This window comes from Acinonyx jubatus, chromosome C1 (genome assembly GCF_027475565.1).
Source record: "Acinonyx jubatus isolate Ajub_Pintada_27869175 chromosome C1, VMU_Ajub_asm_v1.0, whole genome shotgun sequence".
NCBI classification, from domain to species: domain Eukaryota; kingdom Metazoa; phylum Chordata; class Mammalia; order Carnivora; family Felidae; genus Acinonyx; species Acinonyx jubatus.
The window spans coordinates 127,862,904-127,888,135 of record NC_069381.1 but is presented as its reverse complement, the minus strand read 5'-3'; the positions used below and the strand labels follow the sequence as shown (position 1 = coordinate 127,888,135).

General features: G+C 34.1%; 1 protein-coding gene across 4 annotated transcripts in view; it reads right to left on the bottom strand.

Moving 5' to 3' along the window:
* Nucleotides 1-25,232, bottom strand: part of SPOPL (speckle type BTB/POZ protein like) — an 80,702-nt gene that overhangs the window by 11,484 nt on the left and 43,986 nt on the right. For 3 of the 4 annotated variants that reach the window (XM_027055864.2, XM_027055862.2, XM_027055861.2), the window contains 7 exons: nucleotides 16,885-17,021; nucleotides 16,572-16,693; nucleotides 15,932-16,083; nucleotides 13,769-13,896; nucleotides 8,171-8,348; nucleotides 8,035-8,090; nucleotides 6,541-6,663 (listed from right to left, as the gene is read on the bottom strand). In XM_027055864.2, coding sequence (XP_026911665.1) covers nucleotides 6,541-6,663; nucleotides 8,035-8,090; nucleotides 8,171-8,348; nucleotides 13,769-13,896; nucleotides 15,932-16,083; nucleotides 16,572-16,693; nucleotides 16,885-16,962 — 837 coding nt within the window. In that variant the 5' untranslated portion in view covers nucleotides 16,963-17,021. The remainder of the gene's footprint in view (nucleotides 1-6,540; nucleotides 6,664-8,034; nucleotides 8,091-8,170; nucleotides 8,349-13,768; nucleotides 13,897-15,931; nucleotides 16,084-16,571; nucleotides 16,694-16,884; nucleotides 17,022-25,232) is intronic. The other variant, XM_027055865.2, reaches the window with a different exon arrangement.

The window sequence follows — 25,232 nt, the reverse complement described above, 5'->3', positions numbered from 1 at the left end:
AGCTCCACTCCCCTGCGTTCAGGCAGAACTGCCCTTCTCAGTCAAGCTTCCCTCAGTCCCAGCACAGAGAGACCTGAACAACGCCCTGCCCATACTATATCTAACCATGAGTTCTGCAGGGCCTCAGTTCTGGATAAAGTTGTATCAGGTCTCATTTCACAAGCAGATCAGAGCACATCTAGGTAAAACTTTCCACAATGAGGCCAGGTACCAAACACTGCCTACAGCAGGCAAGGAGAGCATCTGTAGACAATCAGCCTGAAGGATAGAGCAAACAAAACACAATAGGAGAGCTCACACAGCACATATCTGAAGAACTCTCTGAAGCATCAGGCCCTGGGAACATGACTTAGGCCATTACTTTCAGAAACAGGAGACATAAATGGCCTTTCTAACACACAGAAGCAGGCAGACATAGACAAAAGAGAAGACAAGGAAATTATTCAAGAACAAGATGAAGTCACAGCCAGGGGTCTAAGTGAAACAGATATAAGTAACATGCCTGATGGAGAATTAAAGTAATGAACATAAGATACCCACTGGGCTTGAGAAAAGAATGGAAAAAGTTAGTGAGACTCTTACCACAGAGATAAAAGAGTTAAAAAAGAATCAATCAGAGATGAAGAATACAATAAATGAGATTAGAAACAGGCTTGATACAATGAACAGCAAACTGGAAGAAGCAGAGAAATGAATTAGTGACCTAGAAGACAAAATAAAAAATAATGAAAACTGAACAAAAGAAAAAGAATTATGCAACCTGAGAATCGAGTTAGAGAACTCAGTGACTCCATGAAATGTAATATTTGTATCATAGGAATCCTAGAAGATGACAGAGTAAAAGGTGTCAGAAAATTTGAGGAAGTGATAGCCGAAAACTTCCCTAATCTGGGGGAAGGAAAGAGACATACAGATCTAGAAGGCAGAGAGCTCCCATCAAAATCAGCAAAAGCAGGCCCACACCAAGACATACTGTAATTAAGTTGCACAGTATAATGATAAAGAAAAAATCTTAGAAACAGCAAGACAGAAGACATCTTTACTTACAAGGTAAGACCCATAATGGTAGTTAGAGATTTCTCAACAGAAACATGGCAGGCCAGAAGACAGTGGCACGACATACTCAAAGTGCTGAGTGGGAAAAATCTGCACCCAAGAATACTCCATCTAGCAGGATACAATTCAGAATAGAAGGAAAGAGAAAGAGTTTCACGGACAAGCAAAAACTAAAGGAGTTTGTGACTACTAAACCAGTTCTTGCAAGAAATATTAAAGGATATACTTTGAGTGCAAAGGAGAGGCCAAAAGTGACAAAGACAAGAAAGCATCATAGAAAATCTCCAGAAACAATAGCAAAACAAGTAATAATATGGCTGTAAATATATATCCATCAGTAATTACTCTGAATGTAAATGGACTAAAAGCTCCAATCAAAAGACATAGGAGGTCAGAATAGATAAAAAATAAGACCTATCTATATGCTGCCTACAACAGACTCATTTTAGAACTAAAGACATCTGCAGATTGAAAGTGAGGGGATGGTGGGGGACTTGAATGGTTCAATCAGCTAAGCATCCGACTCTTGATTTCAGATCAGGTCATGATCTCCTGGTCATGGGATTGAGCCTCATGTCAGGCTCCATACAGAGCATGCAGCCTGCTTGGCATTCTCTCTCTCCCTCTCTCTGCTCTTCCCTCTCTCTCTCTATCTCAAAAATAAATAAATAAACTTAAAAAAAAAAAGTAAGTGAGGGTACGGAAAAACATTACCATGCAAACAGATGTCAAAAAAAAGCTGGAGTAGCAATACTTATATCGGACAAACTACACTTTAAAACAAAGACTGTAACAAGAGACAAAGAAGGGTATTATATCATAATAAAGGGGACAATCCAACAAGAAGATATAACAATTGTAAATATTTATGCACCAAACATGAAAGCACCCAAATACATAAATGTCAATAGCAAACATACAAGAACTAATTGATAAGAATACAATAATAGTAGGAAACTTTAATACCCCACACACCAATGGACAGATCATCTAAACAGAAAATCAACAAGGAGACAATGGCTTTGAATGACACACTGGACCTGATGGACTTAACAAATATATTCAGAACATTCCATCCCAAAACAGCAGAATACACATTCTTTTCAAATGCACTTGGGAAATTCTCCAGAATAGATTACAGATTAGGCCACAAATTAGGTCTTAACAAATATAAAAAGACTGGAATCATATCATCCATCTTTTCTGATCACAATGGTATGAAACTAGAAGTGAACCACAAGAAAAAATTTGGAAAGACCACAAATAACATGGAGGTTAAACATGCTACTAAACAATGAATGAGTCAAACAGGAAATCAAAGAACTACAAAAAGTTCATGGAAACAAATGAAAATGAAAACACCAGGGTCTAAAACATTTGGGATGCAGAAAAAGTGGTCCTAAGAGGGACATATATAGCAATACAGGCTTACCTTAACAGGCAAGCAAAATCTGAAATATACAACCTAACATTACACCTAAAGGAGTCATTAACAGAACAACAAATGAAGCCTAAATCCAGCAGAAGGAGGGAAATAATAAAGATTACAGCAGAAATAAATAATACAGAAACTAAAACAAAACAAAACAAACAAAAAATAATAGAACAGGTCAATGAAACCAGGAGCTGGTTCTTTGGAAACATTAACAGAATCTATAAACCTCTAGCCAGACTTACCAAGAAGAAAAGAGAAAGGACTTCAAAATAAAATCATAAATGAGAGAAGAGAAATAATAACACCACAGAAACACAAGTATAAAAGAATATTATCAAAAACCATATGTCAACAAATTGGACAACCTGGAAGAAATGGATAAATTCCTAGAAACACATAAACTGCCAAAGCTGAAACAGGAAGAAGCAGAAAACCTGAACAGACTGATTACCAGCAAAGAAATTAAATCAGTAATCAAAAAACTCCCAATAAACAGAAGTCCAGGACCAGATGGCTTCACATATGAATTTTACCAATCATTTAAAGAAGAGTTAGTGCCTATTCTTCTCAAACTATTCCAAAAAATAGAAAAGGGAAACTTCCAAATTCATTCTGATGAATGAATTACCCTGATATCAAAACCAGATAAATTCTTCATTAAAAAAGAGAACTGAAGGCCAATATGCCTGATGAACATGGATGCAAAAAATCTCAATAAAATACTAACAAACAGAATCCAACAATACATTAAAAAAATCATTTACCACAATAAAGTAAGATTTATTCCTGGGTTTCAAGAGTGGTTCAATATTCACAAATCAATCAAGGTGATACACCACATTATTAAAAGAAAGGATAGGAACCATACAATCATTTCAATAGATACAGAAAAAGCATTTGACAAAGTACAACACCCACTGATGATAAAAACCCTCAACAAGGTAGGTTTAGAGGGAACATACCTGAACATAATAAAGGCCATATATGAAAACCCACAGCTAGAATCATCCTCAATGTGGAAAAACTGAGAGCCTTTCCCTTAAGGTCAGGAACAAGACAAGGATGTCCACTCTCACAGCTTTTATTCAACATAGTACTGCAAGTTCTGGCCACAGCAATCAGACAACAAAAAGAAACAAAAGGCATCCAAATCAGCAAGGAAAAAGTAAAACTTTCACTATATGCAGATGACATGATACTCTATATAGAAATCTGAAGGCTCCACAAAGAAACCACTAGAACTGATACATGAATTCAGTAAAGTTGCAGGATATAAAATCAGTGTATAGTCATGTGTTGCATTTCTATACACCAATAATGAAGCAGCAGAAAAAGAAATCAAGGAATCAATGCCACTTACAACTCCACCAAAAATGAAAAGATACTCAGGAATAAACCTAACCAGAAGTGAAAGTACTCTGCAAACCATAAAACACTGATGACACAAAGAAATGAGAAGACATTCCATGCTCATGGATTGGAAGCATAAATATTGCTAAAATGTCAATACTACTCAAAGCAATCTACACATTTAATGCAATCCCTATCAAAACACCAACAGTACTTTTCCCAGCAATAGAAGAATCCTAAAATTTATATGGAACCACAAGAGACCACAAATAGCCAAAGCCACCTTGAAATAGAAAAGCAAAACTAGGGGCACCTGAGTGGCTCAGTTGGTTAAGTGCCTGACTCTTCATTTTAACTCAGGTTATGTTCTCACAGTCATGGGATTAACCCCGCATCAGGCTCTGTGCAGAGCATGTAGCCTGCTTGGGATTCATTCTCTCTCTCTTTCTCTCTCTCTCTCCCCACCTCCTGCATATCGCCTGCTCACACGCTCACATGCTCATTCTCTCTTTACAAAAAAAAGAAAGAAAAAGCTGGACATATCCCAATTCCAGATTTCAAATTATATTACGAAACTATAATAATCAAAACAGTATGGTAGTGGCATAAAAAGAGACACACAGATTAATGAAACAGAGTAGAAAACCCAGAAATGAGCACAAAACTATATGGTCAATTAATCTTCAACACAGCAGTAAAGAATATCCAATAGAAAAAAGATAGTCTCTTCAACAAATGATGCTGAGCAACTGTACAGCAGCATGCAAAAGAATGAAACTGGACCACTTTCTTACCCCATGCACAAAAATAAATTCAAAATGGATTAAAGACCTCAATGTGAGACCTGAAACAATAAAAATCCTAGAGGAGAACACAGGGAGTAACCTCTTTGACACTGGCTGCAGCAACTTCTTTCTTGCATGGGCTAGGGAAACAAAAGCAAAGATAAACTTTTGGGACTTCATCAGAACAAAAAGCTTCTGAACAACAAATGAAACAATCAACAAAACTAAAGGCAACCCATGGAATGGGAGAAGATATCTGCAAATGATATATCCAGTAAGGGGTTAATATTTCAAATATATAAAGAACCTACAAAATACCCCTCAAAAAGAATAATCCAATTAAAACATGGGCATAAGACATGAGTAGACATTTTTCCAAAGACATCAGATGGCCAACAGACACATGAAAAGATGTTCAACATCACTCATCACCAGGGAAATACAAATCAAAACTACAATGAGATATCACCTCACAGATGTCAGAATGGCTTAAAATCGAAAACATAGGAAACAATAGGTGTTGGTGAGGATGTTCAGAAAGGAGAACCTCTTGCACTGTTGGTGGGAATGCAAACTGGTGCAGCCATTCTGGAAAACAGTATGAAGGTTCTTGAAAAAATTAAAAATAGAACTATCCTATGATTCAGCAATTGCCCTACTAGATATTTACCCAAAGAATACTAAAATACTAATTCAAAGGAAAATATGCACCCCCATGTTTATAGCAGCATTATCTACAATAGCCAAATTATGAAAACAGCCCAAGTGTCCATCAACTGATAAATGGATAAAGAAGTTGTGGTATAGATATACAATGGAATATTACTGGGCTATAAAAAGGAATGAAATCTTTCCATTTGCAACAACATGGATGACACTAGAGAGTATTATACTAACAGAAATAAATCAGTCACAGGAAGACAAATACCATATGATTTCAGACAAATACCATATGATTTCATTCATATGTGGAATTTAAGAAACAAATGAGGGGGGAAAAAGTGAGAGAGAGGTAAACCAAGAACACAGGGTCTAAACTACAGAGAACAAATTGATGGTTACTAGAAGAGAAGCGGGGGGGGGGGGGTGGGGGGGAATGGTTTAAACAGGTGATGGGGATTAAGGAGTGCACTTGTGATGAACACTTGTGTGTGGAATGGTTGAATCACTATATTGTACACCTGAAACTAGTATTACACTGTATGTTAACTAACTGGAATTTAAACAACTTGGGAGTGGGGGAAAGAGAAAGAATAGATTCCATATACTCTTGGCTTGGTAATGGTTCCAATGGTAATATTTTGCAAAACAAGTACAATATCGTACTCTCTTCCCTACCCTCTATGTGGTATATGTGTATGTGTACATAAAGACATGTACATATGTGCATAGACAGGCATACTCATAAACTTATTTATATGGACAGAAGCATAAACATCAAAACTTTCAAGAAAACCTCCCAATGTGCTTTCAGGATTGAAAACTACTGGCTTTGAGATTTTCTGGTATTTTTGCATTGCTTCTGAAACTTTAAGAAATAACCCTTACAAAAGAATATTATAAAATTAGCATTATTTTTTCTCTTTCTATGCTATCATGTTAAAAAATATATATCTCTGAATACAGGCAATTAAGTTAGGAAAAAATCCAATACTTTTTTCCTTTTTTATTTCATTATTTTAGTTTATTCATATATTCTAACTGGCTCAAGATATTTATATGCCTTATTGATTAAAAAAAATCTCATTTCCATATCATCTCATTGCATGCTATTTCATAATACACTCAAGAGCCATCTACAAACAGTATAAATTAATTCCTCAGCATTTCAAGTTACTTAGGATTTTCATTTGATGATAACTTTCTAGATACATCAAGCTTGAGTACAGTTTTCAGCGCTTTAGACCTACTTACTTTGTCTGCAGCTGCCAACAAGTTGTCAGCCATTTTATCAAGGTTTGGTGCTTTCCCTGTGTAAATGAATCTCATCATTTCTTTAAAAACCTCAGGGTCTACATCATTTATTTCCACTCGATTCTGATATTGAAAACAACACAAAAGTTATACTCAAACAACACACACACACACAAATGAACCTAAGAGAAACTTTGACAATAATTTAACTAAATTTGCACTCAAATACTCTATTTTAAAATGGAGGTAAGTAAATCTTCAGTAACCTAAGCAGGCAAAGTGAAGCAAGCAGGTTAATAGGAGAAGTATACCGAGTCAAGCACTACCATGTGGGTATATAAAACCTCAATATTTCAATTAAAAAGGGTAAAACAACAAACCAACAAAAAGAAAACCAAATTAAGGTCTTTAGGCCAAACAAAATACGTATGTTCAATTTCTAACCTGTATCTTAGAAGAAGATACCTATTAACTTTTTCTTTGTTGAATTCTGAGGTCGTAGTACAATGCCTAAGACTCTGTAACCAGTGGTTCCAGCAAAAGTAGGGTCAGGTATTTGAGATACTTCCAGAGCCCACTACCTCGGAACTCTCCCTTTGGCAAAAATGGCATGTCATACTATCTATACACTGGCATTACCTCTTTGCTTGAAACATACTCCAGTCCAAAGAGTAGTAATTCCTTTTTTATTCCTACATCTTTGTATTTGGTTTCTCTCATGGGATCAATGAAGCTAAATATCTAACACTAAACAATACCAAATTTTTCTGACCCTTTGCTGACAATAACATTTGAAATTATTCCCGTCTCCTTATGTGAAAGTGGTCAGAAGGCTAATCATAGTACCTGGTTGACCAACAATCAAAGGAAAGAAAGCAGCTATGTATTTCAGCCTTTAGTTCTACAGAAAGAATGAAGTTGAGCCACATAAATAAATTTTGGAGTGGTCCCGTTAGAGCATGAAGGCTCACATGTAATGCAACCAGCAAAGAATCAATCTCTGATCTTTAATCTGACTACATTTCAAGATGACAGGTGACAGAGTAACATTTGGGAAAACCAAAGAGGTAACATACTGATTAAATATATAATAACACTACTGTGATTTGTCTTTTTTTTTTAAATCTTTCTTATTTTAGTGGCATTATTTTTGTTCTAGAAAAAAAAATTCCAAAATCAATGTATAATTTAGAAAAGAGGAATAAACACCTTAAGTAGAGAGATCTCAAATAGCTATGGACCAGAACCACCCTTTTGGATAAAAACTACTCATTTATTTTGCCACTAGATGGACATCAAAATAGTTATTATTTGGAATATTCACCCACATTAGGCTATATCTATTGTTCTACTACAGAACATACTTTTTCCCTTTCTACTTCTATTTCTGAAATTTTAGTGTAACAATAAAACCATGCACAATTACTTTCAAAATATACATTCCACTATTCTACATTTGTACAAATTAAATATTAGCCTTTAAATGATGTTTACCTTTTTGCTTTCTTCCATTTCATGTTCAAACATTGCATTAAAAACTGGGGATCGAGCTGTAACAACATTAAGCGTCATTATTTAATGTACAGATTTATGGAAGAAATGTACAATATTACCCAAAAGTTGTAAGTACCTGCAAGTACAGATTTATGAGCCTTAAATTCTTGTCCTCTCACAAAAAAACTGCAATCTGTAAATCTTGTGTTTTCCCAGAGATTACCTAAATCTTCTGCTAGTCGACATTCAGGCACCTTCAAAGTATTTGTATTAGTATGTCCTGATATATTTACTGAATCTTGGACCACACTCACCTAATAAAAAATGGACAGCAAGAAAAACACTTTTATAAATTAGTATCAGTAATTAGTAAGTCTATACTTAAATTTCTTACCATTAGAATTATTGGGATAATTCAAAATACTGATTAAAAACACTAATTCTTGGGAATTAAACTTAAGGATATAATTTAAAGAACATAGAAAAAAAATAGAAACAAATTTGATCATTTTCAAGTAACATTTTATGTAAATAAATGGCTTACCGATTGGTTAGAATGCTTGGTTATTAAAGTAATTAAAAAAACTCCTCAGCAAAAGTCATAAAATGATATCAAATTGAAACAAGCAGGAGACATTTTTGTGAGGTGAAGCAAGAAATTTCTTTAATTTTTATTTTCTCACTTACACCACAGTCCTATCAACATTTAAAGTCTATTACATATGTAATAAACATGGCATCACACTCACAAGGACTTTTTATACTAGTAAAAAAGGTTATAAAACTATAGTCTATGATATTCAATTTGGGAAGTATTTTAAGTGTACTTCCTACATGTTTCGACTCCAGTAAAATTGATTTAAATATTTAGTAATATTAATTTAAATTGTAAAGTACAAGAATTCCCACAAAAGCAATCGCACTTATTAAAATTCATGTAAATCTTTTATAATAATAATCAACAGTACAAATACAATTTAGTTCTATTTGCAGACCTTCTATTTATCTATGAAATAATAAAATTAGTATGATGAAAACACTGGTTTTATAAAGATTTCAATATAACATAGATTAAATTTTCTCTCACTAGAAAAGACTATACACTGAATAAAATCCTAAAACACTACTGGTGAAGTCTTGTGCATCACTTTTAAGAAAACGTATGGTACTGGGAGCCTGGCTGGCTCAGTCAGAGGAGCACATGACTCTTGATCTCAGGGTTGTGAGTTCGAGCCCCATGTTGGGTGTTGAGATTACTTAAATAAGTAAAACTTTAAAAAAGTATGCTACTAATATTAGAAATTTAATGTTACATTTAATAAACAAGAAAATACTACTCAACTAGTAATGCAAATATTTCAGAGTAAATGAACCATTACTGTTATATGTTAGTTATCTACTGTTTTAAGCTTCTAAGTTTTGTTGTCATTTGTTATGCAGCAAACTATATTAATTGAAAAACATTTCATAAGGCTTTTATTAAATAATGATAGGCATAAATAAGGACACATACCAATAAAGTAAACTACATAGAAAATGTAAATTGGAAATGGATAAACTAGACCAAACTACTAACATGCTAATAACACAGCATAATAATAGTCCAATAAACTATTTAGAGAATATTAAATCTCAGAAGTGCTCCTTCACCCTGATGTATCAAATGGGAATGAATGGATACTTCTAAAGAAAAACTTTATTTTTCTGAGGATATTTTTATTAACCACTTTGTTTTTTTTCCAACTGGCATTATTAACCATTTGGAATCATACATATAGAAATCATCTAATCCAATCAACTTATTTTATAAAAAGATTTCAAAGGGAGATCAAAGAAGGTAACTAATGCGTCAATCAATCACACTTTATTCAATACCAAAGGAAGGCTAGACATGTAATTATCAGATTCCTTTTTTTTTTTTCTTTTTTTTTTTTTTTTAATTCTTGGCACTACACAAATATTTCTTTGGATACATTTTAAAATCAGTAGTACTACTTTGATGCAGTTATGGCTCAAAAAGGATCTATTACAACAATCTTGTCAGATGATTTTCTAAATATAGGAACCAAGATATTGTGTAAACAAATAAATAAAATCCAGTAATAAAGGTTCTCTATTCTATTAAGTTTTTAATTATTGAAACTGTTTCTAAAATGACTACACATAGGAAAAAAAGCTTCACTAATCCTTACCTGATTGCTCTTTTACACCATCCACTATAACTTAATGATACTTTAAAAATGTTGGTGTTGATATTGAAGGTTTAGTTAGAGATCAGTTTTTTATCACATAGACAGTATTTCTTTGTTCCTATCAAGCACCACTCTTAAAAATTTGTAAGACAGAAGGAAGTGGATCAGTTCAATTATGTGCATAAAATATGCAGTGGATTTATAAAAATGTTACAACATATTTAATTTAGGAAAGGATTTCTTAAATTCTATTTATTGCCTATTATCCTAACTCAAAAGAATATATTTAATGTAAAAATCTTACAAAAATAAAGTGACAGAAGAAATAAAATGATCAATAATTACAGCCATTTTTATCAGGCATAGACACTGATGTTTTATTTTTATTTTGCATATGTAATCATAATTCAGAAGTTATATTATTGACATACACATCTACATAGCATTATTATGCGTACCACAAATTTAAACTAAGAATTAACATTTCATACGGTAAGGGGTATTCAAGGGACTATTTATATGGCAAATTTAATGACCTAATTAAAAACTGATACAGAACAAATTCTAATGATTATTTTCTTGATGCCTATAATTAAGAAATTGGTAAAATTTTAGCTTTTTTTCTAGCACATATTCAAAAACAGGTAATGAACATTCTTACTGCATGGAACCTAGAGTAAAAAATTCAGAAAAAAGTCTGAGATTCTTTCCTACAGTTAAGTGCTGTTCTTTCAAAATTAAAATGCGAAGGTATAATATTCAAAATTGACAAATACTGCAAAGGAAACACTCATTTGAAAGCTCTTTTTAAAATCTGGTTTCAGCTAAACTGTGAGAATATAATTCAGACTAAAGATAAACATGTGCAAACTCTAATCAAACATGACTGCCCTGAAAATCTGGGTCTCCAATAGTGTGGAATAGAGGTGACTATTATTTCTAGTTTGAAAAAATCTCAATTCTCCAAACTAGTTTTAAAACTAGGAATTTACAATAGTTCACAGTGTATAAATTTTGCCACTCTAATCAACTACGTAACCATTCCTCACACTGGCTTCACAGTGAGCAACTTTTCAATAGTCCAATTTCATATCATCTACTAAAATAGTGGGTCTTAGACTTTTTGACTGTCATAGATAGGCATCCTTTTTAAAAATCTGGGTGACAGAAATAGGGTTGTCAACTTTTCATTTTGCCTTAAAAGGGCTTTTTTAAAGAATGAAACCTAACTTCCATCCATTATCACAAGTATTTTAAAACACAAATGATATCTTGGCAACAAAAAACAGGATGAGAAAAAAGGTGTGTCCTTCCAAATGAATTAACTTTATGAAAAACTCAATTTATATGCACATTCTAACTGTACATGTATAATTTTCTGCAATCAAGAGATGGTATGGGTCTATATGAGATTATTTAAAATCTGTTGGACTTAAAAAAAATGAACTAATCTAAAGTTTTCTATTTCTCATACTTATTCCTCAATTCCTGTCTTCTCCATCACTTTGGGAGAGTATGGGCAGAGCTGTTTACACTACTAGAAATATCTACTCTGGCTACTTGATTCACAATATGGAACTTGCAAGATGAGGTTATTTCTTGCAGAAAAAGGGTAGCACCAAACTGCCTTACCTGTCTACAGCACCACTTGCAGGGGAGGGGGAGGAGGCAGTTCTTTAGGTAGGGCAGTGCAATGCTTCCTCCTCTTCTGCAAGCAGTGCTGGAGGTGCTGTAGAAGGAAGGGCATCAATGAGAGGTATGGAAGAAACGGTGGAGCACATGAGGAATGTTCGTGCAAAGTACTTTTTGCCCACCGATGCTAAATACAGTGCCCAGGGTATAAGTCTCCACATCAGTAAAAAAATATCTATTACAGTCTCCAAAACTGAATACGATCAATGCCAACTTAAAATGTAAGGCATGGAAGGTTATGTTTTTTGAAGTTACTAGCATGTGGATAAAAAATATACTTCAAAAGTTATGTATTGAAAAAAGATCTTAATTTCAGCCTTCATTCTGAATTTCTTGTTGACTAGGTTCCAATATAATATACTTAAAATATCTATAAACATAATTTCAATTCTAAAAAAAAGGAATATTTTCTTAAAGAGTTTATTTACATAAGATTTAACTGCAGTAAATTTTTGAAATTGGATTGCATAGCTTTTTTTAAGGTCCTTTAAATTAAAAGATTGTACAATTTAAAAAATTAACATGTTGGAATTTAAGATAACTCCTAAGATTCTGAAGAGTCTATATTAAGGATGCTAAAATTTTTAAATAATATAATCTGTATTTGTTTAAGATACTACTCTGAATATATGTCTATTGGCAACAAATGCTTTATAGTATTTGTTTTTCAAATTATTTAATGATAAATTCTGCTGAAGACACTTGTGGTATGTGCTTTACCAACCAAATAATTATATTCATAACAAATTTATCCTACAGTTCGTTTAACTTGTCTAAGTGAAAATAAGATGCACTATATTTGCATTATGTAGTCTCTAGAGCCACATTTCAATTATTTTTCTGACACAGCATAATAACATAAAATTAGTTTATAATGGTGCCATGAAATTTTATACATTTTCTACAAAGAAATTAAAGCTAACTTAATAGCAGTTAAGTAACTTATCATGCTTCTAATACATTCATTGATCTAAAATAACTTATTAACATATATCTAACATTGAGTTTACTTGATCATAACCTTTCAATTAAGTTTTTCTATGAAAATTATCAACTACCTTAAACATTTTGATAAACTATGTTATTGATATATGTTCTCTATAAACTGTATTGGTAGATAATATAATCCTTGAAGTCACTCCAAAGAATAATCTCAACAATTTGTACAGACAAGAGCAAATTCCAGCCTCAAATTAAAACAAATCATTACTGTAAATTATTGGCAGGGCTATGTTCATAACTGTTAAAATATGACACTTTATGAAAATAAATCTCACAAGTTTGTCAACAGACATGGGTATATCTTAAAAATTTGGGATGCTATTGCTTATAATGCCAACATCTATTTAATTAAATGAACCCAACTGTATAAATATCAAGCTTCTCAATCTTTTCAGGCACTTTCATTATGTATGGATGTACATATTTCAGTCTGTATTCAAACTGATAAGCTACTAATCATGTTTAATATGGTCAACCTGAATATGACAAAAAATAGTGATTACCTATTTCAGAATGAAGAAGATACTTAGAAATTTTCATATAAAGATATACACATCCATAGTCTTTCTAGAAGGAAGAAGTACTTACTATGTGGTAGTATAACTACCATATATAATTTATAGCTGTAGACATGACAGATTCTTTTCAGAATGGGCTACTTACTATATTGAAGACAATCTAGTCTTACTGGTAAAACATCTACAAATGAAACCTTATCAATTATACTGATTACTGAATTTTAAAAGTATTCGCAATAAAAAAAAGTATGCCAATATTGTTCTAGCTTATATTTTTGCTTTATCATTAAATATAACTTTGGAGTTCCTTGAAATAAAAAACGTACCCACCTCACAAAATAATGTAAGCTTGTCATCTGGTAAAAGACCATTAGCTTCATCAAGCAAAAAATCCCTTCGAATGAATTTTTTAAAACCCCAGTCTTTCCCTTGTACAAATCGATATGCTCTTTGGCTTTCTGGTGGAAAACAGAACAGAAGTTTAAACAAAAGAATCATCTAAGAATGTTAATGACAACACAGTTAAATGAATGTACAAAAATAAAACTTGGCCAATACATTCATTATAAAAATTATAAATATGTGTGTTCATAAAATGTCACAAGATTTACATCAGGTAGGACCAGATTGGTTCACAGCACTACTCAGATTTTGGCCATTATCAGTGAGCTCACTTTCAGATTCCTCGATCTCTAAGCAGAAGAAAAGGAGATCAAATCTCTTGGAGAAGGAAGAGATCTCTCTAACAATGCAGGCTCTTTAATGATGAAAAAGGATCAAAATACATTGGCATAGTCATACTCCTCCTCAGAACCTGATAAGAAAACATAGCTCTCATTTCTTGTTTCTCCCTTTAAAAATGGATGCTCTAAATCACAACGGCATCCTTTAACTTTCCCGGGGCATCTATCCCACCAGAGAAAAATCCATTAACTGGTAAAAAGAAGCTAAATAAAGTCTCTTATCACCCTAGATCTTTGGACATAATCTCTTCATCCCTAAAAACAACTTTCATAAAAGTCTAAAAGATGGTTTTAGTATAATCTGTAAATGCCTTAATAATGTCGGAGGTAAATTTTTCAAATGTCTAACATACTGGAGAACTGTATATTAAAAAATAAACAAGATTCTCTACAGAAAGTATTCACAATCTGTTATACAAAGAATTAACTGGAGGTGAAAAACCAAAAATAAATTTAATTGAAAGACTCCATGTTACGGGCTGAATGTTTGTTTGTATCTCCTCAAAATTCTTACATTGAAATCCTATCCCCCAATGTGATGGTATTAAGAGGTCAGTGAGGGGCGCCTGGGTGGCTCAGTTTGTTGAGCATTCGACTTCAGCTCAGGTCATGATCTCACCAGTGAGCTGGAGCCTGCTTCAGATTCTGTGTCTCCCTCTCTCGCTACCCCTCCCCTGCTCACACGCTCTCTCTCTCTTCCTCAAAAATAAACATTTAAAACAATTAAAAAAAAAAAAGAGAGACTGGAATTAGAGGAGTTCATAAAGGTGGAGCCCTTATGAATGTGATTAGTGCTTTATAAAAGACACTCCACAAAGCTCCCTAGCTCAATCCGCCATGTGAAGATGCAGCGAGAGAAATCAGTAGTCTACAATCCAGAAGAGGGCCTTCACCAGAACCTGGCCATGCTGGTACTTTGATCTTGTACACTCAGCCTTCATAAGCCAGCCAATCTATAGCACTTTGTTACAGCAACCTAAACTAAGACACTCCACTACTGAAAATGTCAGACACCATGAAAATATATGTGAAACTATGTTATTAATTCGGCAAAAGATAATTTTTAAAAGTGTATTTTAAAAGTTTTTTTTTTTTTGTAATGACATTACTTGATTCTGTGATTCATTTCTAGAAATCACTTAAAATTTAATGTGGCAGTTCATGATATATTTTCCTACTATGCACATTGTGTATTTCCTACATTGTTCTTCTTTATGAAGCTCCAGACCACATGGTTTCAGTTGGCTATATATGTGAAGCTTGAGATGAAGTAAATAGATCTGGAGACTAAGAAAAACTGATTTCCTTTCGGTCAGTGTTTAGTCCACCGCTTAAAAAAATTCTAGTGACAAAATATCAGAACATTCAATCTCCTTTCACACTGTTCCTCAGATTTTATTATCTGGTAAAAACAGCAAGGGAGAAATATTTCCTGAGCACCGATTATATTTGCCAGAAATTGAACCAGGCACCTTGCCCTAAAAGCAACAATTTTTCTAAGTGACAAGTAAATACCGTTTTAGGACAAGAAAAAGTAAAATTTTAATATTATTTTTAACAAACTGTACATGTCTTATGAACTCTAAGATTTAGTAAAACAACCATAACAACACTGGCATTTAAAAGTAAATGGCCACATTACATGTTTTAGGTTAAGCAGATTTCAGTGGGGAAAAAATATCCTTTCCAGGGAAAAGTATGTAAGTTAACATGTAGTTACTCAGAGACTTCTTTATCCCAAATCACTTACCCATTGCTTTTGTTTCTTCCCTTTTAGCGTTTAGAAGGGAAAATTTGAATTTTGCTCGAACTTCACTTTTTGGGCAGCTGACTAAAAGCAAATATAAGGACAAGTAGTCTTTACTTTCATCATCTAATCCCTTTGGGTTTACCCTCAGGCACCTAAAACAAAACAATAGGCTCATATGGAGGAATATAAAACGTAAAACTCAAAAGAGAGAGGCAATACTGAAATTCGTTGTCAGATAATATCACAAACAACACTCCCATCAATATCCCCAGTTCTTTGTAATTCTCTATACTTTTAGGAACTTACAAATCTAGTATAAAATTAGACTAATGTCCATGAAGAAACAATAACAGAGGCGCCTGGGTGGACCAGTCGGTTAAGCATCCGACTTCAGCTCAGGTCATGATCTCACAGTTCGTGGGTCTGAGATGCACGTTGGGCTCTGTGCTGACAGCTCAGAGCCTGGAGCCTGCTTCTGATTCTGTGTCTCCCTCTCTCTCTCTGCTCCTCCCCTGCTTACACTCTGTCTCTTTCTCTCTCAAAAACAAACATTAAAAAAAAAAACCCAAAAAACAGTAACAACCAAACTATAAAGTAGATGAAAATAATATCAAAACAAAATTCAAAACAAAAATCTTACCATTTCATTTTGTCACTGGGGCTAGATGAGAATGTTGAACTTTTTAACACTTCACCCATTTCCTCTCGACAAAAGCTGAAGTTATTAATGGTCCACATGTAGGAAAATTTTACTACTTTAACCTAAGAGATTCAGAAAACTACTTTTACAATGATGACTTATATGCTTTTAGCTTATCACATGTTAAACATCCCATGACTCACTTTTCTTAATACTTGGAATAACTATGACAAAGTGCTTTACAATATTCTCAAAATGCTATAACATTTTTAAGTGACATAACATAAAGTAAGGCATTTTTAACAGCATGTACCTGTGTATAACACCAGCTTTCTGCTATAGGACCAGTAGACATATCTCCAGGGAGAGGTGGGGTAGGTTCCCGGGACATTGCCACTTTATTGCAGTCTTCCAAGATTTATGCAATATCCCACACAGATGAATACTTTACTACAAAGAAAAGAAGTTTCACTGCTGATGAAAAAGTTTCGATCAAGATAGTACTTCAACAATCATAAAACAATTACTTTCTCAAATTTGATTATGAGGGAACATGCAAGGATTTCATTATTTCAATAATTAAAAAAAATCATAACCCTTTGGGACATATAACACTTAAAATCTAAACAAATAGAATGCTTATAGATAAGACATTATTTTATAAAGGTATATTTATCAAAATACCACAAATCAATAAATAACCTACATATACACATAAAATCACAATAACATGGAAGCTTACCGGCAACAATTACAATTTAGCCTTGAACGAGGCAGGGGTTAGACCTCCAAGCAGTCTAAAATCCACCTATATGACTCCCCAAAACTTACTCATGGCCTAATGTTTACCAGAACACTTACCAATAACATGTTGATTAACACATATTTTGTATATGTGTTATATGCTGTATTCTTCTAATAAATTAAGCCAGAGAAAATGTTATTAAGAAAATCATAAGAGAAAATACATTTACTGTACTATATTTATCAAAGAAGAATCTGCAAATAAGTGGACCTGTCCAGTAAGTGGACAGTTTAAACCCATGTTTTTCAAGGGTCAAGTTTAATATCTGATTCACCTTTCTTCATCTTTTCATTGATATATTCACAAAAATCTAAAGGGTTGCAAAGTTAGAACAGTCCTGAAAACTACAAATATTAGTCACTCATCTGTCAAAGTTTTGGCCAACTAGAACAAAGAATGAGAACTCAGAAGCAATGCTGTATTAAGAAGAATTACACAGATTTCCACAGAAGTCCACCTATATCTTCAGACTAACAGGTGTCTCTGTTAATATTTTGTTCCTATCAGAGTGCTCCCTACTACATAATATGTACCTTATCAGAAAATTTCTTTCTCATTAGCTGTTCTCATACTACATTCACTTGGGCATATAATTAATTCAGCATAACTTGGCCAGGACATTAGTAACTGGAGAGTGATACTTTGCAACTTATGAAACAAGAAAACAAAGTATGAAACAAGAAAACAAAGACTGAAGAAAACTATGGGAAAGATGCACAGAAACAAAAAGACCTACAAAAGGTATGAAAAAATGTAGACGTACAAATGAAGAAGTATGTTATAAATTCGCACCAGAAATAAACAATGAAAATATAAAACTACCACTGAAATATACTGCTGTGAAATTCAAAGTGAGAAAAAAATGTTATAAGTATACATGTGTTCCTTTAAAGGAACAAAAATCAAGATGGCCCTATTTTTCTCCACATTGTTAAATGTCTGAAAGTAACAGGATAATTACTAAAGAGTTCTAAGTGAAAAAGAGCTGTAGCACAAGGACTCTACATTCTATCATGTTTTTATTCACATTTAAAGCAGCAAAAATTCATTTCCAGATGTGTGAAATATGTAAAACACCTCCATAGCTATTTGGTGAAGGAATGAATTCACTCAAGTTATTTTTCTGCCAAAGACAGATGAATCAAAAGTAAAAAGAGACAAAAAACCTCTACTATGATGCTAAGTTCTGATTTTTAAACCTCTGAACATGTACAACAAATCTATAATGTTTTAAAACTGCAGAGACATGCAAAAAAAGCTTTTAGAACACAGTAACAAAATAAGTGAATAAAATATTAAGTAAAATTATGAAATAATTGGAAATCTATATATGAAAGGGTGACATTCATCTGACCCTCAGATTAAGAAACAGCTGATTCAAATGAAAAGTCAGGTTTGTGGGGGAAAAAAACTACCAACTTAAATGACTCAAAGTTTAGTTTAAAAGGAAGAAAACCTGACAAATTAATTGTAATTCATTCATCCACTGGTAACTACTATTTATAATATGTTCTTCAAGCACAGGAAACATGTTGGGGCAAAAACATAAATAGTAAATAAATAAGACAATAAATTATAGTAAATGAAACTAAAAGGAAACAAAGAAACAGGAAAAGTAATTGTTATGCAACAGCTGAAAATTCTTCAATTAGGTACTGAGAAAATCAGTTAAGTCGGCTCTGAAGGGTAGATATTTGAGTTGAGAACTAAAAGATAAAAAACAGCTGAGACACATCAAGGAAAGGTGTCTATCAGAGAGTAGAAAGAACAGCCAACGCCAAGGCCCTAGTTCAGGAAATAATTTGATCAAATTTCAGGAAAAGGAAGGAGTCCAATGTGGTTGATGTCACTGATGGATTTTTCAGTATAATTTAGACAGTAAGATCAGAATTAGAGTGAAAATACTTCAAATGGAACAGTTTTAAAACTAATCCTTTATGATTAGACTGTTTATATAATTTCTCTTTAAAAAATTTTTTTGAATGTTTATTTTTGTGAGAGAGACACACCATGAGTGGGGGAGGAGCAGGCAGAGGGGGTGGGGGAGAGGAGAGAAAGGGGGAGAGAGAGAGAGAGAGAGGGAGAGAGAGAGAGAGAGAGAGAGACAACGAAGCAGGCTTCAGGCTCTGAACTGCCAGCACAGAGCCGGACTCAGAACTTGAACTCAAGTACAGTGAGATCATGCCCCCTGAGCCGAAGTAGGCATGACCTGAGCTGAAGTCATATGCTTAACAGACTGAGCCACCCAGGCACCCCTGTAATTTCCTTTTTAAATTATGGCATTTATACTAACACACTCACCCAAATGTATTTATATTTATGTAAGTTCCTCACATACAATGAATGGGTCAACCAGGCAATTAGAGAAGAAATTAAAAAATATATGGAAACAAACAAAAATGAAAATACAACAATCCAAACGCTTTGGGACGCAGCGAAAGCAGTCCTGAGAGGAAAATACATTGCAATCCAGGCCTATCTCAAGAAACAAGAAAAATCCCAAATACAAAATCTAACAGCACACCTAAAGGAAATTGAAGCAGAACAGCAAAGGCAGCCTAAACCCAGCAGAAGAAGAGAAATAATAAAGATCAGAGCAGAAATAAACAATATAGAATCTAAAAAAACTGTAGAGCAGATCAACGAAACCAAGAGTTGGGTTTTTGAAAAAATAAACAAAGTTGACAAACCTCTAGCCAGGCTTCTCAAAAAGAAAAGGGAGATGACCCAAATAGATAAAATCATGAATGAAAATGGAATTATTACAACCAATCCCTCAGAGATACAAACAATTATCAGGGAATAATATGAAAAATTATATGCCAACAAATTGGACAACCTGGAAGAAATGGACAAATTCCTAAACACCCACACTCTTCCAAAACTCAATCAGGAGGAAATAGAAAGCTTGAACAGACCCATAACCAGCGAAGAAATTGAATCGGTTATCAAAAATCTCCCAACAAATAAGAGTCCAGGACCAGATGGCTTCCCAGGGGAGTTCTACCAGACGTTTAAAGCAGAGATAATACCTATCCTTCTCAAGCTATTCCAAGAAATACAAAGGGAAGGAAAACTTCCAGACTCATTCTATGAAGCCAGTATTACTTTGATTCCTAAACCAGACAGAGACCCGGTAAAAAAAGAGAACTACAGGCCAATATCCCTGATGAATATGGATGCAAAAACTCTCAATAAGATACTAGCAAATCGAATTCAATGGCATATAAAAAGAATTATTCACCATGATCAAGTGGGATTCATTCCTGGGATGCAGGGCTGGTTCAACATTCGCAAATCAATCAACGTGATACATCACATTAACAAAAAAAAAAGAGAAGAACCATATGATCCTGTCAATCGATGCAGAAAAGGCCTTTGACAAAATCCAGCACCCTTTCTTAATAAAAACCCTTGAGAAAGTCGGGATAGAAGGAACATACTTAAACATCATAAAAGCCATTTATGAAAAGCCCACAGCTAACATCATCCTCAATGGGGAAAAACTGAGAGCTTTTTCCCTGAGATCAGGAACACGACTCTCACCGCTGCCCACTCTCACCGCTGTTGTTTAACATAGTGCTGGAAGTTCTAGCATCAGCAATCAGACAACAAAAGGAAATCAAAGGCATCCAAATTGGCAAAGATGAACTCAAGCTTTCGCTTTTTGCAGATGACATGATACTATACATGGAAAACCCGACAGACTCCACCAAAAGTCTGCTAGAACTGATACATGAATTCAGCAAAGTTGCAGGATACAAAAATCAATGTACAGAAATCAGTTGCATTCTTATACACTAACAATGAAGCAACAGAAAGACAAATAAAAAAACTGATCCCATTCATAATTGCACCAAGAAGTATAAAATACCTAGGAATAAATCTAACCAAAGATGTAAAAGATTTGTATGCTGAAAACTATAGAAAGCTTATGAAGGTAATTGAAGAAGATATAAAGAAATGGAAAGACATTCCCTGCTCATGGATTGGAAGAATAAATATTGTCAAAATGTCAATACTACCCAAAGCTATCTACACATTCAATGCAATCCCAATCAAAATTGCACCAGCATTCTTCTCGAAACTAGAACAAGCAATCCTAAAATTCATATGGAACCACAAAAGGCCCTGAATAGCCAAAGTAATTTTGAAGAAGACCAAAAGCAGGAGGCATCACAATCCCAGACTTTAGCCTCTACTACAAAGCTGTCATCATCAAGACAGCATGGTATTGGCACAAAAACAGACACATAGACCAATGGAATAGAAGAGAAACCCCAGAACTAGACCCACAAACGTATGGCCAACTCATCTTTGACAAAGCAGGAAAGAACATCCAATGGAAAAAAGACAGTCTCTTTAACAAATGGTGCTGGGAGAACTGGACAGCAACATGCAGAAGGTTGAAACTAGAACACTTTCTTACACCATTCACAAAAATAAACTCAAAATGGATAAAGGACCTGAATGTGAGACAGGAAACCATCAAAACCCTAGAGGAGAAAGCAGGAAAAGACCTCTCTGACCTCAGCCATAGCAATCTCTTACTCGACACATCCCCAAAGGCAAGGGAATTAAAAGCAAAAGTGAATTACTGGGACCTTATGAAGATAAGAAGCTTCTGCACAGCCAAGGAAACAACCAACAAAACTAAAAGGCAACCAATGGAATGGGAAAAGATAGTTGCAAATGACATATCGGACAAAGGGCTAGTATCCAAAATCTATAAAGAGCTCACCAAACTCCACACCTGAAAAACAAATAACCCAGTGAAGAAATGGGCAGAAAACATGAAAAGACACTTCTCTAAAGAAGACATCTGGATGGCCAACAGGCACATGAAAAGATGTTCAACGTCGCTCCTTATCAGGGAAATACAAATCAAAACCACACTCAGATATCACCTCACGCCAGTCAGAGTGGCCAAAATGAACAAATCAGGAGACTATAGATCCTGGAGAGGATGTGGAGAAACGGGAACCCTCTTGCACTGTGGTGGGAATGCAAATTGGTGCAGCCGCTCTGGAAAGCAGTGTGGAGGTTCCTCAGAAAATTAAAAATAGACCTACTCTATGACCCAGAAATAGCACTGCTAGGAATTTACCCAAGGGATACAGGAGTGCTGATGCATAGGGGCACTTGTACCCCAATGTTTACAGCAGCACTCTCAACAATAGCCAAATTATGGAAAGAGCCTCAATGTCCATCAACTGATGAATGGATAAAGAAATTGTGGTTTATATACACAATGGAGTACTACGTGGCAATGAGAAAGAATGAAATATGGCCCTTTGTAGCAACGTGGATGGAACTGGAGAGTGTGATGCTAAGTGAAATAAGCCATACAGAGAAAGACAGATACCATATGGTTTCACTCTTATGTGGATCCTAAGAAACTTAACAGAAACCCATGGGGGAAGGGAAGGAAAAAAAAAAAAAAGAGGTTAGAGTGGGAGAGAGCCAAAACATAAGAGACTGTTAAAAACTGAGAACTGAGGGTTGATGGGGGGTGGGAGGGAGGGGAGGGTGGGTGATGGGTATTGAGGAGGGCACCTTTTGGGATGAGCACTGGGTGTTGTATGGAAACCAATTTGACAATAAATTTCATATATTAAAAAAATAAATAAATAAATAAAGTTATTAGTTCTCCTTACATACTTAAGAGCATTTATTAAGGTATAATTTACATATCACAAAATTCACCCATTACAGATGAATGATTTTTAGTGAATTTATACAGCTGTGCACTCATCAATATAAAAGTTTTAGAATTCACCCATCATCCCAAGAGATCCTTCCTACCCCCAAATTTAGGCAATCTGTTTTCTACAGTTAGACCTTACCTAGATACCTAAATACAATTGTACAATATGTAGTTCTAGTTGACTTCTGCTTTTTTTTTCCCGAATATGTGTTACAGTTTCCTGCTTCCTGTCTCATAATTTTGGCTGAAAGCTGGACATTTTGATTAATACACTGTAGCAACTCTGGATTCTGAATTGAGTTACTGTGGGTTGTTGTTGTTGTTTTTAGTAACTTGCCTGGACTCAACTGCAGTGTCTATTGCCACCATACCATCTGGATGCTGATGTCCCTGCTTGGCTTTTTCTTCTTCTTATTCTTCTCTTTGCCTGGTTAAGCAAACCTTGCAGATTGCCCCCTTCCTTCACACTGAGTTTGCTAGTTTTCACTGACAAAACCACAGGTTTCCTGCTCCCTGACCAAAATCAAATCACCTGATCTGGCAGCCAAGCTGCTGTTTTCCTGGCTGGCCCCAGACTGATAAAACTATCACTTTTGCCTACTGGGCTAGGAGTGGAAATAGAAGCAGAAAGTGGAGCTGGATGTTTCTCTTAAACAAATTCATACTAAATGTACTAAAAATGTACTGAAAAAATTATCAGACTTACCTATTAGAAATATGGGAAAGGGCCCTGTCCTAGTTAATAGCTTTTGCCAATTGGTTCTGAAGCGAGCTGATAAACCTTTACAAACAATTTCAAAAACATAAACAAAGAAAAGTATTTGCACTCCATGATAGCACATAAGGGGTTAATTTCCCTATGACATAAGAAATTCCTGAAAATTAGAAAAAGTCAAGAATACTAATAATTCACAGAAAAAGAACTTTACTCATGACTGAAGAAATACAAATTAAAAGAAAATTAAGAAGTCATTTTGTAACCTATCAGACTGGCAAAAACAATCCAAAAAATTGTGACAATATAAGGACAGGCACTCTCATACGTTTCTAGTGGGAATATAAATTATAAAGTTGTTTTAATAATCTCCCTTCTCATTTTTTATGGTGAAATTCCTGGAAAAGAAGAGAAGGAAATAATGCTAATCAGCCACTAATTCTGTAAGTTTGAAAATACCTATAGCATTATTTGATGGCCATGAAAACAATTTATACCATTTCTGGTGGCTAAGAAAAAATTTAACCTCATTTGTAATCAATAAAATACAAAAAGAACACATAATTTTTTACTTATAGTATGGTCAAAGATTATTTAAATCATTAATCTCTACAACCAGCAAAACTGCAGAGATTCAGACATTACTGATATGCCTGTTTGTGAAACAATTTTACCATTAATATCAAAAGAAATTCTTTATCAGATTCAGCCTAGAAATTTTATTACAATATTACAACTGTGGAGAAAGAGAATTAAGTATTAACACAGTATGTTTCTATGATCTACATGGAGAAGTATGAAACTATTAAGAGTATAAATTTTCTTAATGACAGGAAAAGTATTCAAGATCTGTAGGATGTGTATGTACACAAAATTTTTAATAATACATTTAATAATATACAATTTTATATACCTATGAAAATATGCCTAAAAGGATCTCACTTTTATAAATATAAATAGCATACAGAGTTAATACACATGCATGAAGAAAAACAGATTGGCACATAGATGCGCTTAATTGTACTTTATCAGTGTAATGTCAACACTGATAAGGTGTACACCTAAATATTAATAGAGTCTATGTCTGGGTGGTGAGATTTTTATATTAAAAAAATTTAAGTCATATTTTTAAAAACAGAAAATACAATTGTTTGCATACCATACAAACCCACAGAAAACATGTGTGTGAGTATATGTATCACTTTCCAAGTAGTAGAGATTGAGAAATGTTCCAAGAAGATGGTAGGTCAAAGAAAATTTTAATGTAACCTTTAATGTTTAACTTTTCATAAGAAGACCAACTAATTTAATATTAATAAAATACATAAATAGGGGTGCCTGGGTGGCTCGGTCGGTTGAGCATCCAACTTTGGCTCAGGTCATGGATCTCAATGGCTCATGAGTTCATCATGCCTGGCGTGTGGCTCTGTGCTG